Source organism: Sylvia atricapilla, chromosome 4, assembly GCF_009819655.1.
Source record: "Sylvia atricapilla isolate bSylAtr1 chromosome 4, bSylAtr1.pri, whole genome shotgun sequence".
Taxonomy (NCBI): domain Eukaryota; kingdom Metazoa; phylum Chordata; class Aves; order Passeriformes; family Sylviidae; genus Sylvia; species Sylvia atricapilla.
The window spans coordinates 10,086,795-10,104,220 of record NC_089143.1 but is presented as its reverse complement, the minus strand read 5'-3'; the positions used below and the strand labels follow the sequence as shown (position 1 = coordinate 10,104,220).

The window sequence follows — 17,426 nt, the reverse complement described above, 5'->3', positions numbered from 1 at the left end:
GTGTGAATTGTATTAATGTTTCCTCAAAATACAGTTCCACAAGAATAAAGGATGTGATAGCTTCTTAGACCCTCTGTCACCTATATTATCCCACCTGAATGACTGACCTTCAGATGAGGATAAATTAGTTCCTGGCATTTCTGTTGCTCAGGCAGCCTGCAGCAAGAAGCCAGGTAGGTGTCTCAGTGGTCATACAGAGGCCACCTCCCTATAAATTGCACCATTACGGGTCATTCTCTGAGCCGTTCTACGTCTCACAGTTCAGGCTAATCATTGACAGGGCTTTTACAATCACAAGCTTTTAGTGAAGCTTTGATAAGACACTCCAGCAGATTGTGGCAAATGAAGACAGTCTGCACGGCGTGGACTCCAGCACAAGAATGGAATTTTTTCAGCAGCACAAGAAACCTGATTTTTAACACTGGCACTATAAACTGGCATAATGTGTGGCCAGCGACTGGAGAAGATTGTTGCTTTTTGGACATTAGTTTTCATAAGGATGGTTACTGGGCTTGCTGGAGAGGGAAGATCTGTGTGGAAAAAGGACTCCCACTTCAGCCCCGTGAGTGAAACACAGATGTTTTTATATGACACTTTCCCCAAAGAGTTTCTGTGGGGTGTAGGGACAGGAGCTTTCCAGGTGGAGGGCAGCTGGAGGAAGGATGGGAAAGGCTCCTCCATCTGGGACCGTTTCACCCACTCGGAGTTCAGGGACGGTGACAGCACAGGCACCTCCAGTGACAGTTACATCTTGTTGGACAAAGATTTGTCTGCTCTGGATTTTTTGGGAGTTACTTTTTACCAGTTTTCAATTTCATGGTCAAGGCTTTTCCCCACTGGAGTGGTAGCAGCACCCAATGAAAAAGGACTTCAGTATTATAACACCCTTATTGACTCTCTGCTGTACAGAAATATTGACCCCGTAGTTACCCTGTACCACTGGGACCTGCCCTCGATGCTGCAAGAAAAATACGGGGGATGGAAAAATGAATCAATGATTGAGATCTTCAATGACTATGCCACGTTTTGCTTCCAGACCTTTGGGGATCGTGTGAAATATTGGATTACAATCCACAATCCATATTTAGTTGCTTGGCATGGGTATGGCACAGGTGTTCATGCTCCGGGAGAGAGAGGGAAAATAAGAACTGTCTACTCAGTAGGACACAATCTGATCAAGGTACAGTATAATAGGATTTTACAAATTGATCTTGCACTGCTGTGGGAAATAATAGGAGGAATTGGTCCTGTGATCAATGATTTTTTTAAAAAATCACCTACTGTGAAAGCACCAAGAAATAGCTTTTAGCTAAGTCAGTCTTTCTGTTAATCCTCAATTTGATGTTACTGCTTGTCACAACAGCTGACTAAGTAATTATTTGTTTTAAAGTGCTTGTTTATTATTTTATTTAAATTACCTTTTACATACAAATTCTAACTATTAAAGAGCATTCTTTGTTGTTTACATTTAGTTAAACAGATTTGGCCATACTGAAATGACTATGCTATTAGTTTAAAAGGAAATTCATTTGTGTTTGCATATTGAACCAATTTTACTGGCCATGGAGTATGTATATGTAAGTATGATTGGTTCTAGCTTAGTAAGATCATATTGCAAAATGTTTGCTTTTAAATTAGTAAGGTTGGCACTTCTTGGGTTCGGAAGAAAGCAAATGTCCTCTTCAGTACTTGAGAGTTTCAAATTATTTCCATGATGTACAGTATTTTTTGCATCTGCCATGCTCAAAATACTTTACAGAGCAGGTACTTTACAGAGAGGTATCCCACCTCTGCAGCCAGTGTAATTCCCCCTGCTGAGACTATTCTTAACTGTCACTAAGAGAATTTTTCTACAGTTTGCCATACATTATACATGGAATTAACAAAGAAATCTGAATGAGTTTATCCTACAGAAAGAAGTATGCATGTGGGAAAAAATTATTTGCCCGAGTGGTTAAAATATTCTGCAATTGACAAAATGTATTTGCTTCTGGCCTTGAATCTTCAGAACATCATTTTTCAAAACAGTCACACTGCAGTCAATGGAAGTTTTACACCCAGAAAATTTGTCAAGCATCCCGAATCACTAACTGATTTCAGACATAGCAGAAGAATGATTTAACTATAGAGATTTGTGAAGCATCTCAAAGAAAACTGATGCCAAATCATTATTTTTATTTTCAAGTGCTGTTTTATATAATGCATGTAAAAGTTTGCAGTATTTCTTGCCTTGATTTCTAAATGTCACGATCAAATGTGGAGTACCAGCTAGGCAGTCTCTGCCTCTCTGTAAAATCCATGTAAGCAGCATGTCACACACAGGGAGCCATACTCCTCTGCTGAAGAATTGATTGGATTTTCCAGGAAGCCAAGCAAAGCTGGGTCTGATACAGAAATTACTGACCTAATTTTCTTAGCCAATATTATTTGTCTCTCAGACTTGATTTGATAGTTGCTTCATGTTCTAGAGTATAATATATTCTAGAGTTCTAGAGTATAATACATTTCACTTGGATGAAAGAGGTAAGGAGACTTTCAGCAGCACACAGTCCTTTAACTACTGTTCTATTATCCTTGGGCAGAAAATACTTTCCTTCTTAGAAGCCCATGAACATTACCTAAAGTATTAGCGGTTCTCTCCAATACCACTGTAAAATTTCTGAAGATTTTAGATTTGAGATAAATGAAAAATCTCAAATTGGTAGTAAAGTTTTTGAGGAACTGAAGTTTTCTGGTTGAGGTTAGAGATAGAATGGAAACTCTTGAGGTACCAGTGGATATGAGTAAACACTTCTTATCTTTAGATAAAATTATTTATTTCTCTTAATAAACTGTAAGGCCTGCCAGCCATTCCACAGAAGTCACAGCTGGTACTATATGTTCCAAGCCAATTAGCCAGAATCCTTCTCAACTATCTTTGTGTGTGTTTAAATGTTCGGTTCATTTTGCATTGTTGACAGTACAGTATTAATAGAATGTATGGATGCACAATCAGTTTTCATGTGTTGTGAACTATCTCTCCTTTGAGAAGCAAGAAAAGTTATAAGGAAAAATTATGAGAAAAGTTATAAGGTTCTCTCTTTAAGGAGATTTCACATAGGTTTTTTATTTCGTGACTGGTATATACTGGTCTGTTTGCCAGACATTGTATTATCGCTACCTTCTAATTTTCCACTGCAAACCAAAAACATTATCCCAAAAATAAAAGATAACCAAAATGTCAGGTTTTGACAGTGTGAGGCAAGGCCTGTTAAAGCTCTTGAAAAGATTGCCATTTATGTCATCACCTTTAGGAAGAACCACATTGTTGTCCATGTCAAGGCTTCATTTTTGGACAGGCTGTTGATAGACATGGTCCTCAATGCCACCCTGTGCACAAGGCAGGTCCATCCATTAAGCATACAGAGCAGGAAAAACAGGTTAGGTAATGCTGAAATGAAACAAATCTTGCCACATTGTTCCACAGCAATTTGCTGAAAATCATTCTCAAGCCTTTTTGTAGTATTTTTAGAGAACTGAAATGAAGCTCTCTCATGAATCTTATTTTAATTTCCTTGTGCTTTCTTGCAGTCATAGTGTTACCAGAACTAATCACTGTTTATATAAAGGAGTGCTTTTATATGGTGTATCAATCACAACCTCAAACTAAGTTTAATAGAATCACAAAAACAATATAACAAACCATAAACCTCTGCTTTTTTGGACTTTGGATTATTTTATTGTAAGAACAATTTGAAAGTTGCAGGAGATCTTTGTCCCTAGAAGAGGGCTGAAGAAATTTCTCTTAGTTTTAAACTATCAATTTTATTGCTTTCAAAAGCAATACAAATTCTTAAACCCCAAATAATTGGCTGGCATATAGAAAAGTTCATAGAATACCAGATTGGAAGAGGACCTCAAGGATCATCTCCATGATGAGATGCATTTTAGAACTGATTAAAAAATTACCTGCTTCCATGAATGAAGTCATGTAAGTAACTAGGCAGATAATGATTTTATTAAGGCTTTCTAACAAAAGTAGGGTTGGACTGTCTTCATCCAGTCCCAGAGCTCTGTGTTGGCTGGCACAAGGCATTGCTGATGCTGAATCACCTCCCACCTGTGCCCCCCTCCAAGCCTTGCATCCTGTTAAGGGAATGCCCCAGACACATCTACTCAAGAGACTGCCCTGCCTTTGACAGGAGTGGCTAGTCAGGATCTATAAAGAGAAGTAGTGAATGCAGAATCAAAGGCTGCTGAGCATGGTGCTTAGGAGATCCACATTGGAAAAATAATCCAGAAGAAGAATTTCAAATTTCAGTTTAAAAAAAATTTCAATTTTAAAAACTATTTGCGTGTTGCGATGTATTCTAACCATACACAGAGGGTAATCATTGCTACTGACCATTTCAAAGGACTCGATACTACCTCTATGGAAATTGATATGGAATCTGAACTTTGATGCTTATTAATTATAAATTGCTAAGGAATTCTCGTAGATAAATCTCTCTTCAATTGTATGGTCATTATGAGTAATAAAAGGAGCATGTGGAATCTTATACCAGATGGAGAGGGGCCATCAAAAGTGCATTTCTGTTCTTCATTAAAGGACACTGCACTTCACAAAGGCAACATCAGAAAACAATTAATGACAACAGGTAATTTGATATGCAACATTTGAACGACGCACCAAAGAAAATTAAAAATACCATGAGCTTGCTCCTGAGGCAGATGTCATACTGAAGCAGAGAAGAAAAAAATGGCACACAGAAAAAATGTGTGGATTTCTTTGATTTATCAGTAAATAAATCTGACAAGAAGCAAGAAAATACAAAGCAGATGAATGATTGTGGCTGGACCTATGTGAGATGTGTACCTGATATATTATTACTGATTTCTCTATATCTAGTTACGTTCTTTCATACTTGGATTGAGGTTTGTAAATATCACAAGGGCAGACCAACCTGTCTTCTTTTCCTCCTCTGTGTCAGTGCCCCAGTGCCCTCCAGGGAATTCTGCCCTTTGTTAGTAGGCAGAGAGGGGAGCTTTTTTTTTTTTTTTTACCTATTAAAGATTATTCACACTCCTTTCCATCTGGCAGAAAAGCCCAGGGGAGAAATATCATAATGAGGTCTCTCTAAAAAATGTCTTCATCACATACTTGGAAAAAGTAATAAATACACTTTCAAGCCTGGAGTCTCCTGATGGGTCCATTGCAGATCAGGTTCTTTTCTGTGCCCAGCTGCATTACTCCTGGCTCCTTGATAGACCTCACTTTGCCAGGATCACTGCTGACTTTGGGATCTGTGGATGACTGTGCCCCAGGAAAGACCTATAATTAATTCTCCTTAAAAACAAATTTCTGTTTCATGAATGCAAAATAATTATTACTTCTATGTCCTACTAGACACTTCCTTCCCTTCCCCCAAAGGAGACTCCTTTCCTCATGATGCAGAAAGATGAAATTACACCCACACCTGTATTTCTTACAGGAAAAGGGAAACCTGTCTCCATCAAGTATGGCTCTAGTGTAGACACCAGAATCTATGCTTGTAAATGTCTTTGCTGGAAGATTTTTCAAATAGTAGTAGCCATCAGTGATTATGTAAAATTCAGCACTGATTCATAGTTTTTTGATGATTTGTTATTTTCAGGTTCGCTTTCTTAGATTTCTTGGTAATGATTAGGGAAAACAATCCAAATGAAGGACAGTTAACATACAACAAATTTGATAGTAAAGCCTCAGTCCTTCATAACACTCTCTCAAGAAGTGTAGTTGCCTACATCTTGAGATGTAGCCAATCCTTCATAAGAATTGAGATTCAGTTTGCAAAAGAAAGGGTTTAGTTCTACTTTAGCTCTACTGACTATGGAGCATCTTTACCACAGACCAAAAAAGCCTTGAACAGAAATACACTCTCCAAATAAGCCACATACCCCTGCCCTTCTTCTGAAGTGTAACACCATCATCATCCTCTATATTGTAGTTCTTCATGGTTTAAACACCAAGCAAGTAAACAAAAAGCCCAAATAATTTTATTAGCATTTGTGCAATTCTAGTTTTCCTAAATGTTCTTGATTGCCAGCACGCTAAAATAACTCCATATACCCCTGACATTGTTTTGTATACCCATTGCTGTTCAAAGAAAAACTGCTTGACTAAAGTATCTTAGGAATTTGAAAGTATTGCTCTTTGTAGTGAAAGCTCTTTGCATACATGGATGTTAAATTACAAGATCAGAATTTAAAAAGTACGAGAATATTTCAAAAAGAGAAGAACAAAACTGTTGTCTTCAGTTTATTAAGTTGACTTTTCTAGCCTTTTTAAGGGGTTAGTACTAACTGACATAGCACTCTCTGTGACTTTCAAGACTAGGGAATATTTTCTACATTAATACCAGGAAAATATGCTGAAATTAGTGAGTCATACGTATCTAGAATAAATACCCAGTATTGATCCTACTTTAACTGTGTATTTAGCCTTGACATTTGTCCTTGCTCTAACAAGGAAAGTGAAAGATTAGGGATTAAACTCTAACTGAAAAAAGATTAGTCAAGATTTACTGAAAATGCCCAATTCGATGTATGATATGGCTTTTATATTAATGTTTGTTTCATATCTGGTCTTCAAAAAATTAGATGAATCAGCTGTTTCCATCAACAGTAGTTTGCATTTAGCAAACACCTTTTGAAAATGTTAAGCTTCTTTAAATAACAACTCAAAACAGAATTATAGCCAAGCAAATTATATTTTGTCTGCTGTGTCTGTAAAATCCTTACTTGTGACAGTGACAAGTTTTTAACAGTAATAGTTAATCCTCAGAATTTATTAATCAGTGATACATACAAATTTGTGTAGGATTCTATCTTGACTCATGTTAAATATACTTATTTATACTTGAGGTCTACTCCTCTAGAATTATATCTGTGGCTGTATTCTCTACTGTACACATTATTTTTAATAGTAACTTTATTTTCTTCTAATCACCTCCTGAAGATGTGTATGAATACAAGTTATCCATGATTGGTTTTTACATGTCAATATGGTATTCTAATCAGTTGGTTTTTTGGCAAAGCCGTCTTTCTCCACTTCACCTCAAAAAAGTGTGATTTACCTGGTGCTATTACCATGGTACTTGGCACTGTGCATTATACAGCTGAGTGCAGTGGGGGGCTTCTTGTTAAGCCAGTGCAGCTGTATGCCTCTCGTTCCACAGAGGTGTTCGTGGGCTGTGTCTGGAGAACAAGTGTACAAACCAGGTGAGAAAACCCTGGAGGCAAAGCACAGAGTGAGGCTGGCCCCAGCAGCCACCCAGGCTGGAGGGACTTTCAGGAGAGGACAGTGACGACAAGTGAGGAGATGACACTGGCCACATAAATTTTCAGATGAGGCTGCTAAAAAAATCCATTTTATAAGACTTTACCTCTGTCTTGCAATTTACCTCATGAGTCCATTTTTGCTGGCTTCCCTCTTCAGCTACAGAACCTGCATTTCAAAGGTTAGTGTCACTTTATCAGTATTTTCAAAGACAGACCTTGAACAAATGTTACGAGCATGACCTTAGAAACCATAAACAACTGATACACAAAATTTCACAAACTGTAATTCTTTGGTACTCCCCAGCTTAAACAAATACCTACCCGACATCAGGCCTTTTGGAGTTTTTTTAAACTGTCAAGGCTGTGTGTTTCTAGATAAATTAGCTGAAATTATTGTCAAAGGCAAGCAATGCTGTTTGGCTTGGTAATGATGGCAATCTAACTCAGCACTCAGTGTTTCACAATGCTCCTAATGTTTTTTTTTCTGGGTGCAAACTATTATTTTCTCTCCAGCTTAAGAGTATAAAGCCACACCACAGGGATAAGGTAAACCCTGGGTTACTTGACAACTCTTCAGCTGGAAGAGGTCAGCTCCCCTCCCCTGTGTCAGATCACCTGATGTGATTCACACTGCAGTCCAGAGTCACTCTTCTCTGACCTACCTATCCTGTTTCCTTATAGGAGTTTGACAGTGCTAGTGAGTCCTCGGTCTCCTGTGTATTTCTGGTTTTGTGTAGGTTTTGTCTGCTGCATGCCCCTATTTAAGTGATTAATGATGTGACATTTGAAGCTAATTATGATGTGTGATAATGCTATGCTTTCTAAAACATGATGATAATCAAAAAAGTGGTATTAAGATGTGATACAGTGCAGTGGCTCTTTCAAAGAAGAAAATAACTAAAATCCTGAACAAAATTGTCACTCAGAACTGTGAAAATTGTCATTTGGGTTCAGACTTCACAGCTGAGTCCTTTCCCCAAATTTTTACATGTAGGGATTGTGCAGATATCAAAACTTGAACACTTGCTTATATGACTAGCAAAAGTAAAACAACTAAATCCCAAGAATAGGGATGGGGTGGATGTGGTTTGATCAGAGTAAGTCTAGGTAACCCCCGGAGCACAGACCAGTTAATAGCACAGAGTCACCACTGACAAATGAAATGCCATATGATATGCATAATTGATGGAATAATTGTAAAGACGGTTTGAAATTTTAATCATGTCAGGAACCACCGTTTGACAGGGAAAGACTCAGATGGGGCTGGCTGGATCCCAGAGTTCAAATCCCACTGTCAGAGCTGTTCCAAAAGGTCCCTGTAAAGCCATTCTCATCCCTGCTGGGATCTCCCCTGAAATTTAGATGTATGTTAAAAGGCAAAAAGCCACAGCAGTAACATGTCATAGGAACAGCCATGTTCCTGTGACACGAGTTACTGAGCATTGCCCTCATCCCAAGGAGCCCTGCAGGGTAAGAGTGGTTGCCCATTAAACCGTGCAGGGTAATTCAGGTATGTGCCTTAACTGATACTTCCATAAAAGCCTGCAGTGACTCAGATGGAGCTACCTGCCTCTCTAGCTGCCAGTGCACAAAGAGACTTATTACAGTTACAATTTAATGGTATTTTTCTCTCATCAGGCTCATGCAAAAGTTTGGCATACCTACAAAGAACACTTTGAACCCTCTCAGAAGGGGATGATATCCATAGTATTGGGATCCCACTGGATTGAACCTAACAAATTGGAAGACGAGTCAGACATTTCTAAATGTCAGAAGTCTATGGAGAGAGTACTCGGATGGTTTGCTAAACCTATCCACGGGGATGGGGATTATCCAGAAGAACTGAAAAATGAATTCTTGTTCTTGCCACACTTCACCGAAGATGAAAAAAACTACATAAAGGGAACAGCTGACTTCTTTGCATTTTCCTTTGGTCCTAATAACTTTAAACCTCCAAACACTCTACCAAAACTGGGACAAAATTTGTCACTCAATCTGAGGGAAGTGCTGAACTGGATTAAACTGGAATACAACAGTCCTCGAATCTTGATTGCAGAGAATGGCTGGTTCACTGACAGCCATGTGAAAACAGATGACACCACCGCCATCTACATGATGAAAAACTTCATTAATAAGGTTTTACAAGGTTTGTACAGAAATTACTTGTTGGATTTTTAGAGAGCATTTTTGATCATTTGATATTTAGTTCTGTAATAATCTTTTTTTAAGAGATAATGGCAACAAAGTTAATCATTAATTACTTATACTGCATGAGTACAAGTCATGGATCAGGATCTACTGGTGCTAGGTATTGTACAAACAGAAAAAAACCCATAGCCCCTGTCCCAGAAAGCTAAAGTCCAACTTCTGCTTTGTTTTAGGTTTGGTTAGGGTTAGAGTTTCCATACTGAAACTATTACTCCTACAAGACTCCACCTATAGTATGTCCAGAAAAGCCTTGAGATCTTCTTCTGTGAATGTCACCTCTGGTGACACAGGGAGCTTAGTTAACTCCAGACCTTTCCTACCTTTGGCCCCTTGTTTCTGCCCCAAACTTCCCCCTTGTTTTTCAGGAGGGTTTTCTCATCCTCACTCTAACAGTCAGTATCCTGACCTGTTTTTACCCTCTCCTTTCACTGTCCTTGCAGACAATGCTACAAACATCCTCTCACTCTGATCCACCAGCTCTCTACCTACCACCTGCCTAACTTTTAATTTTCTTTACCTTAAAGCATAAGTGAAATATTACTTTTCCCCCTACCCATTTAAATTTAGAGTCTCAGCATGCACTACGTCAAGTACCAGAATTTAACTCACCCCCATGTATTCAGTGTGCTTCTACAAACAAAAATGTTCTCAGTTATCACTTTGTCCCTAGATGTCCGCTCCCATTTGTTCAATGTTCCTCATTGCAGACATCAAGTCCTCATCTCTAGTTGCAAGGCCATTCTAGCTTCTCTCTTTGTCCTCTACATCATTCTCTGCCTCTGCATTTTGCAATGAGTGTTTTCAGACATTTTTGTACTTTCTCCCGTGGTTTCCCTGATTTAGAAGTTGCTTTCTTTGAAAATACATGCCATTGTATTGCTTTGTTACATTTCCTCATCTCCTTTTCAGTATTCTGGCCTTGTCTATCAGCTTCTCATATACTCACATTGCAAGCTCTTCGGCTTTCTGTTTTCAACTGGCAACTGGGAAAACATCCAGCTGGACTATGCCCATGCTTCTGGGTACCTTGGAACTCTGCTGCATCAATACATGCAGTGTGCAAAACTGCTTTCTGCTCAAGCTGCAGCCTAGTGTGATTAGGGCAAGGAAGTTCAGTGGAAATATACAGTGATGCAAAATGAAATATCCTGAGAAAAAGAGGCTAAACAATATTGGGGAAGAAGAAACCAGAAAACTTCATGTTTATTCCTTGGCTTACTGGTGTGGTGGACTACAGGTAAAATATGGCTTTGTCCACATGTCTGTGTCAAAATCCTCAGCAACCTTACTTGGTCACTGCTTTGCCTTGGGTATTGCAGCCCTTATAAGGTCAACATGAGGAGTTATCCCGTGTTATTTCCTAGCTTAAAGCTGGTGACAGGCGGTGAACACGACTGACCATGGAGTTTGGACTCTTTCTTCCAGGCTGCCAGCTGGCACGAGCCTACATACATGGGTTAAAGGCATTGTGGTTAGTTGGTGTCTGCTGAGAAGCTGCTTTGCAGGTTCTGCTGCCCTTCCTGAAGAATCAGGTTCCACATCTGAGAAAGTAATTGTGTTGTCGTCTTTCTCATATATTATATGTAAAAGATCATATCTAGACTCCTTCGAAAGAGGGACATTAAGATTGCTTGAAGAAATCAGTATGCACTGCACCTATTCTGTAACTAAATCAGTCTCTGGATTGGTCAACCCAACTTTCCTAAAGTCATTAACAGTCCCATGCCAACAAAATAAATTTTTCAATTTACAAGCTGAGTAGACATTCCCAAATGTTTGAGCTTGCAGACATCTTTCAAGTAAAGGTAAAGAGTTTTAGCTTCATGACAAAGTTACAAACCAGATCAACTGTTGCTCCCTTTATTTTTACTCATGATTCTCTAATTTCACTGGCATTATTTTACTGGCAAATTGTCAAATGCAACTTCAAACCTGGATGTGGTATAATATTTCTTGTTTGCTCAGAGCAGAAATAAAGCATCCTACAGTAATTTAATTTCTTCAGGAATTATTGACACCTTTTTTTAATTAAATTAAGACTAAGATATAGATGTCAGTTTTGCAATGAATTACAGTGGGTGAATAACCCTACAAATGTTGAGAAGACACTCAAGATATTCGAAGTAAATAGCCCTTTCTCATAAATGTGCCTTATATATGTTAGAGTAGTAAATACAAGACTCATGGATGTTGCCTTCTCTTATGCAGCTATTAAATACGACAACATAGATGTGTTTGGTTACACAGCCTGGTCCCTCCTTGATGGCTTCGAATGGCAACATGCTTACAACATCAGGCGTGGATTATTTTATGTAGATTTCAAAAGCAAAAAAAAGGAAAGGATTCCCAAGTCATCTGCACTTTATTATAAACAAATAATACAAGAAAATGGCTTTTTCCCAAAGGATTCTACCCCAAACTTGCAAGCTCAGTTCTCCTGTGACTTCTCCTGGGGTATCACCGAGTCTGTTCTCAAGGTAAGCATAAAATATTAAGAGGATCACTGGAAACAGAGTGATCAGGAACTTCAACTTTGTGAACAAATTACTGTATACAGCACCTTGGATTCAAGAATTTCAATGCACACTGCCAACAGAAGTTAAGCCCTAATTGCATTGGTTCAACTTCTTGTGTTTCCAGGTTTTCAGGTGAGCTGGTCACAGAGTGCTGGCACTCTGTCCCTGCTGCAGGAGCCCTTCAGGCACGGCCCTCCCTCTGCTTGGGTCTCCATGTTGCAGATCAGATGAGGAAATTTCAGAGCAAGAAGAAATTGATCCAACCAATTGTTACTGGGTTATTTTTCAACCAGGGGTTTCCAAATCCAGTTTGCAGTGCAGCAGCCATAGGGATGCTTCTGATGGCCTGATGGAGAGAGTGACAAAGGGCAGGGACAAGGTGATTAGCTGGTGGCAGCAGAGCTGCTTGCAGGCTCCAGGTCTTGTCCACAGCAGAAACACATTCCTGGGTTAGGCCTGGCTCTACATGCCACTTAGACAAAGTGGGTAAGAAACCATTCTTTAAAAAGAAACAGGTGAAGATAACCAACCATGAGGTTTTAACATCTGAGATTACACTAGAAAACAGATCATATAGCCTTTTATCCAAACTTAAATAGGTTCCTACAGGACCTATTTGTACTTTATTTTTCTTCCATTTCTGCTTTAAACTTAATAAATAAGCTAACTATATATATGGCCAGTGTTGGGACACCCTTCTTGTCATCATACACAGACCAGTCCCATGACAAATACCAACCTCAAAAAGTAACAAAAAAAATCCCATAATTTAACCTATTCACTGACAAGCACAGGGGGAAAAAATTAAGCTTCTATAGATCTTATTAATATGCAGCACAAAAAAGTACATTTTCTTTAAAAAAAAAGCAATCTAAATATTTAAACTCCACTATATTGTACTTTGAAACCTACAAAAAGCATATAAAAATTGGAACATAAAACAAATATACATGCTATTCGGAAACTTTTCAACTAGCAGGAGATAGAAAAGATGCAAGTGCTACAAGCTGTTTGTGTCAGACTACTATGCCTCACAGCAGCAGCAGTGCCAGAACAATCTATGTTCAGCTCATACAGCCCCTGGTGCTTGTGCTTGCACCACTCTCCTGGCAGCTGCCTGAGAACTGCTGTGTGCATGACCAGAGTGAATTCCATCAGGGAGAGCTGTGTGAAAATGTGTCGTGTAGGCTGGTGGCAGGGCAAATGCCCATGTGTCATCAAAAAGAAAAAAAAGTGCAATTTTGATGTTTTTCATAGGCAAAGGAACAGAATGATAAGATGACCACTAGTACAAAGCCCATATAGGTGAGTTGGTTATCCTCTTCCCCTTGGAGCATCTAAGCAGGGCCTTCTGACATCCAGTACAAATCAACAGCTAAACACAGGCAGATGTGTTTATACCTTGTGTAAATACAAACAGATATTACATTAATTTAATTAAAACCCATTGTAACATATTTTAATTTTCACAGGCAGAATCAGCAGCTTCCTCACCTCAGTTTTGTGATTCCAACTTGTACCTCTGGAATGTCACAGGAGATGGGCTTCTGCACAAAGTTGAAGGGGTAAAGCTAAAAACCCGACCAGCACAGTGCACAGATTTTGTCAGTATTAAAAAGCAACTCGATCTCCTGGAGAAAATGAAAGTCACCCATTACAGATTTGCACTTGACTGGTCACTAATTTTACCCAATGGAGATCTGTCAGTGGTCAACAGGCAAGTTCTTAGGTATTACAGATGTGTGATTAGCGAAGTCCTGAAACTCAATATTCAATCCATGGTCACCTTGTATTATCCAACTCACACCTACCTGGGCCTGCCGGGTCCTTTGCTGCAGACAGGAGGATGGTTGAACCAATCCACTGCCTATGCTTTTCAAGACTATGCAGCTTTATGCTTTAGGGAACTTGGTGATTTGGTTAAACTTTGGATTACAATAAATGAGCCTAACCAGCTGAGCAATGTCTACAACAGGAGCAGCAATGACACCTATCGGGCAGCACACAATTTATTAATAGCACACGCCATGGCCTGGAGAATATACGACGAGCAGTACCGGTCCTCTCAGTATGGCAAAGTGTCCCTGTCCCTGCACTCGGACTGGGCTGAGCCTGCCAGCCCCTTCCTTGAATCTCATTCAAAAGCTGCCAACAGGTTTCTTCAGTTTGAAATAGGCTGGTTTGCCAATCCCATATTTAAGACTGGGGACTATCCAGCTACTATGAGGGAGTACATCACCTTTAAAAACAGAAAAGGCCTCTCATATACTTTGTTGCCATCTTTCACAAGTGAGGAAAAGCAGCTTGTCAAAGGTGCAGCTGACTTTTACGCACTGAATCATTTCACCACCAGATTTGTGATTCATGAACCTCAGAATGGAAGCCAGTATGAATTTGATCGTGACATTCAATTTCTGCAGGATATCACCTGCCTGAGCTCCCCTTCTCGTTTGGCGGTGGTGCCTTGGGGAATACGCAAAGTTCTCAGGTGGATCAAAAAAACCTACGGTGACATTGACATTTACATCACAGCAAATGGAATAGATGACCCGTCCTTAGACAATGATGAACTTCGAAATTATTACTTGGGCAAATACGTACAAGAGGTTTTAAAAGGTGAGTACATGACAGATGCAAGCTCCCCAGAGCCACTTCCATGGCTCAGACCCAGGCACAGCTAAGTCATGGAAATGGCTCTGGGGCAAGCACTCCTGGTTCAGATGCAAGAGCCAGCAGCACTGAACCCCCTGAGGGGCCCAACTCTGCAGTCACACACAGGGCAGCTACGACACAAAGCAATGGCGTCAAGTACCTTGCATAAAATGCATCTAGAGCTGCCTCCAGTTTAAACCATGTGAGAAGCTCTCAGGGCATGCACATACAGCAGAGTAGTTACTCAGAAGTTATTAGGAGATGGCACTTCAGCCCAACAACTCCCAAGAGACAATTAAAATTTCTACTCTACAAAGGCAAGAGCCTCCTTGCTTGCTGAACTAGTCACTGGACAGGAAAGTGCAAGCAAGTCCAGAGACCTGGAGGGCTATAGAAAGAAAAACAGCAGGGCACCAGCTGCTGTTGAAGGGAGAGTCCAACTCTAGTTCTTGTTCCACTACTTTTTTTCTCCTGGGCACATATGGAAATCTACTTCTTTACTTTAGAGAAAAATTAGTTAGAAGTTATGGAAGTAGATGACAAAAACATTCAAAGCAATGATCATCAGTAACAGCTTATTGTAGGAGAAATGCTGCAGGGACCTCATGCCTCCCCTCCCTCTTCCTCCAACCAATCATTACAGAAAAACAGTGAGACACAGGCTACCAGCAAAGCCTTGGTACCTGAACCATACAGGAAAAAGGAGATGTGCAATAAATCCCTGCCCTCACTGGTCCCTATGGTGAGCATTAGAGAGACCCTGATCAGGACATGGGGGTGGTTCTAAAGCTTTTCTGAGACAACTGACATAAAACAGTCTAGGTATCCTGGTTTCTCCTCTCTAGGAGTTAATAAAACTGAGACAGATCTTACTCATGGCTAAGCATTGGCTTCAGATTACTTCTAGACACTAAGAAATAAAGTGTTCTCTCTCCAGTGCTTAGCTTTCTCAGTTACTACAGGACTAAGGAGCATTTGCGGATTTATTTTCCATGCTAATTTCATACTGCAAATAAAAGAACAATACATTGTTGAAGGGAGTAAGTTATTAAATGAAACGGTTGTTTAAAGGGCACTTCATTTATTCCCATTTTAATTCTCAGAGAGCACGACACTTTACAGTACTCACAAAAAGATCTCCCCATTTACATGTTCTTAATCTGGGTCACATTCCCTCCTATGCTCACTGCTTGCACATGACTTCAAGGCCTGCTATTTGTATTTTCATCCAGCACTTGGGTGCAGCAGTGTAACATGGAGTCATGTGTGCTGCAGGGATGAGCAGCTGAGTTTGGAGCAGGGCAGGAATTCTTGGAAAGTTGCTCTCATGGCACCAATAGGCAGCTGCTCCTCAGTCATTGGAGCCGACTTCAGTTAAGAGCAGCATCTAGCTCTTCCTAAGAAAACAAACTCCCAGCTCCAACCCTGTAAAAATCCAGTTTTCATGGGGTAGGTCCAAAAATTCCCAAATCATTAGGATTTTAAACAGTAAGGCACTGTTCCTATGTAACTGAGACAACTGAGTATTAGCAGCAGTAAGTATTTTATGATGTAAGTACATTTCTTGATAACAATTTGAAATCTGAAATCTTTACCACAAAGTCTGCAGGTTTTATTTAAAATATAAGTTTTTATTAACACTTTGTTTCGGTTTCTTTTCCTTCTCAGCCTACTACATTGACAAAGTCAAGATTAAAGGCTACTATGCGTTTAAGCTGACAGAAGAAAAATTGAAGCCCAGATTTGGATTCTTCACTTCAGATTCAAAAGGAAAGCCTTCAATAAAATTTTACAATAGCCTGATAAGCAACAATGGCTTTCCTGCTGACTACTCAGCCTGTGGCCCCTCTAGCCACGAAAAGCAATGTAGCTTCTGCTTGTTTATTTCTCAGAAGAAACCATTAATATTCTTTGCCTGCTGCCTTTTCTCTACCCTCATTTTGCTTTTAGCTATTATTTTTTTTCACAAAAGGAAAAGAAGGAAACGTTTTAAGGCAAAAAGCATCAAGTGCATCTGTGTCTCATTTTAAGATGGGGCACAAGCCCACCTTCAGTGAGATCCATCACTGCATTCTACAGTGGATGATGCCAGTCAGACAACTGTGGAAAGCACTGAGTCACTCCAGTCACACACCCCAAACATTTCATCCAAAAACAAAGCAATCACATTTACAGGAAGAAGACCCATGGCACTTGCTTCTGGTGAAATTACTTTTATCCACCTACTGTACATAGAAGACAACTTCATCTATTAAAAATTATGACTTTCTTGTGCCTTGGAATAACATTTAAAACATTTTACTTGCAAAGAGCAGCTTTTGAGAACTGATATGCACTTTTTGTATGAATAAATGTGTCTTATGATGTGTATTCATGTTATGAGTACTGTTGAGCATAAACTGCAGCTGTTAGGGGTAAGAAAATGTTATTAAACCCCACAAACCTTCAGCTGACCACCAGGAATGAATTGTACCATGCCAGCTTCTGAAGATACCCCTGAAAAAACAAAACCAAGTTAACTCCATTATTGACCAACAGGCATCCCTTACAGACTGGGTGAAGTAGTTTTAAGCAAATATAACTGGAGACAAAACAATATACAATCACTATTTTTCATCTCCAAAATGGGGCAGCCATAAAAATTTTTACTATCAGAGAAGATCTCAATGAATAGTAACAATTAACCCACTCAATAGAGTGATGAATGTAAATTGCACTTGTCATTACACAAGTGGACCTCTGGGCAATTTT

At 39.5% G+C, this 17,426-nt stretch overlaps 1 protein-coding gene across 1 annotated transcript; it reads left to right on the top strand.

Annotated features, from left to right (window-relative positions):
- The first annotated feature begins 334 nt into the window (after nucleotides 1-334).
- Nucleotides 335-16,933, top strand: KLB (klotho beta). Its single transcript, XM_066317126.1, has 5 exons — nucleotides 335-1,180; nucleotides 8,938-9,445; nucleotides 11,716-11,984; nucleotides 13,496-14,639; nucleotides 16,344-16,933. Exons 1-5 carry the CDS (start codon nucleotides 443-445, stop codon nucleotides 16,703-16,705), a joined length of 3,021 nt encoding a protein of 1,006 aa, XP_066173223.1. The 5' UTR covers nucleotides 335-442; the 3' UTR covers nucleotides 16,706-16,933.
- The last annotated feature ends 493 nt before the right edge of the window (nucleotides 16,934-17,426 follow it).

What these genes read in the sequence shown, in the direction of transcription:
- KLB (XM_066317126.1), top strand. Translation starts at nt 443, where the DNA reads ATGTGTGGCCAGCGACTGGAGAAGATTGTTGCTTTTTGGACATTAGTT. An exon ending in TAGGACACAATCTGATCAAG is followed by an intron (nt 1,181 to 8,937) that starts GTACAGTATAAT and finishes TTCTCTCATCAG; the next exon opens with GCTCATGCAAAAGTTTGGCA. An exon ending in CGTACAAGAGGTTTTAAAAG is followed by an intron (nt 14,640 to 16,343) that starts GTGAGTACATGA and finishes TTTCCTTCTCAG; the next exon opens with CCTACTACATTGACAAAGTC.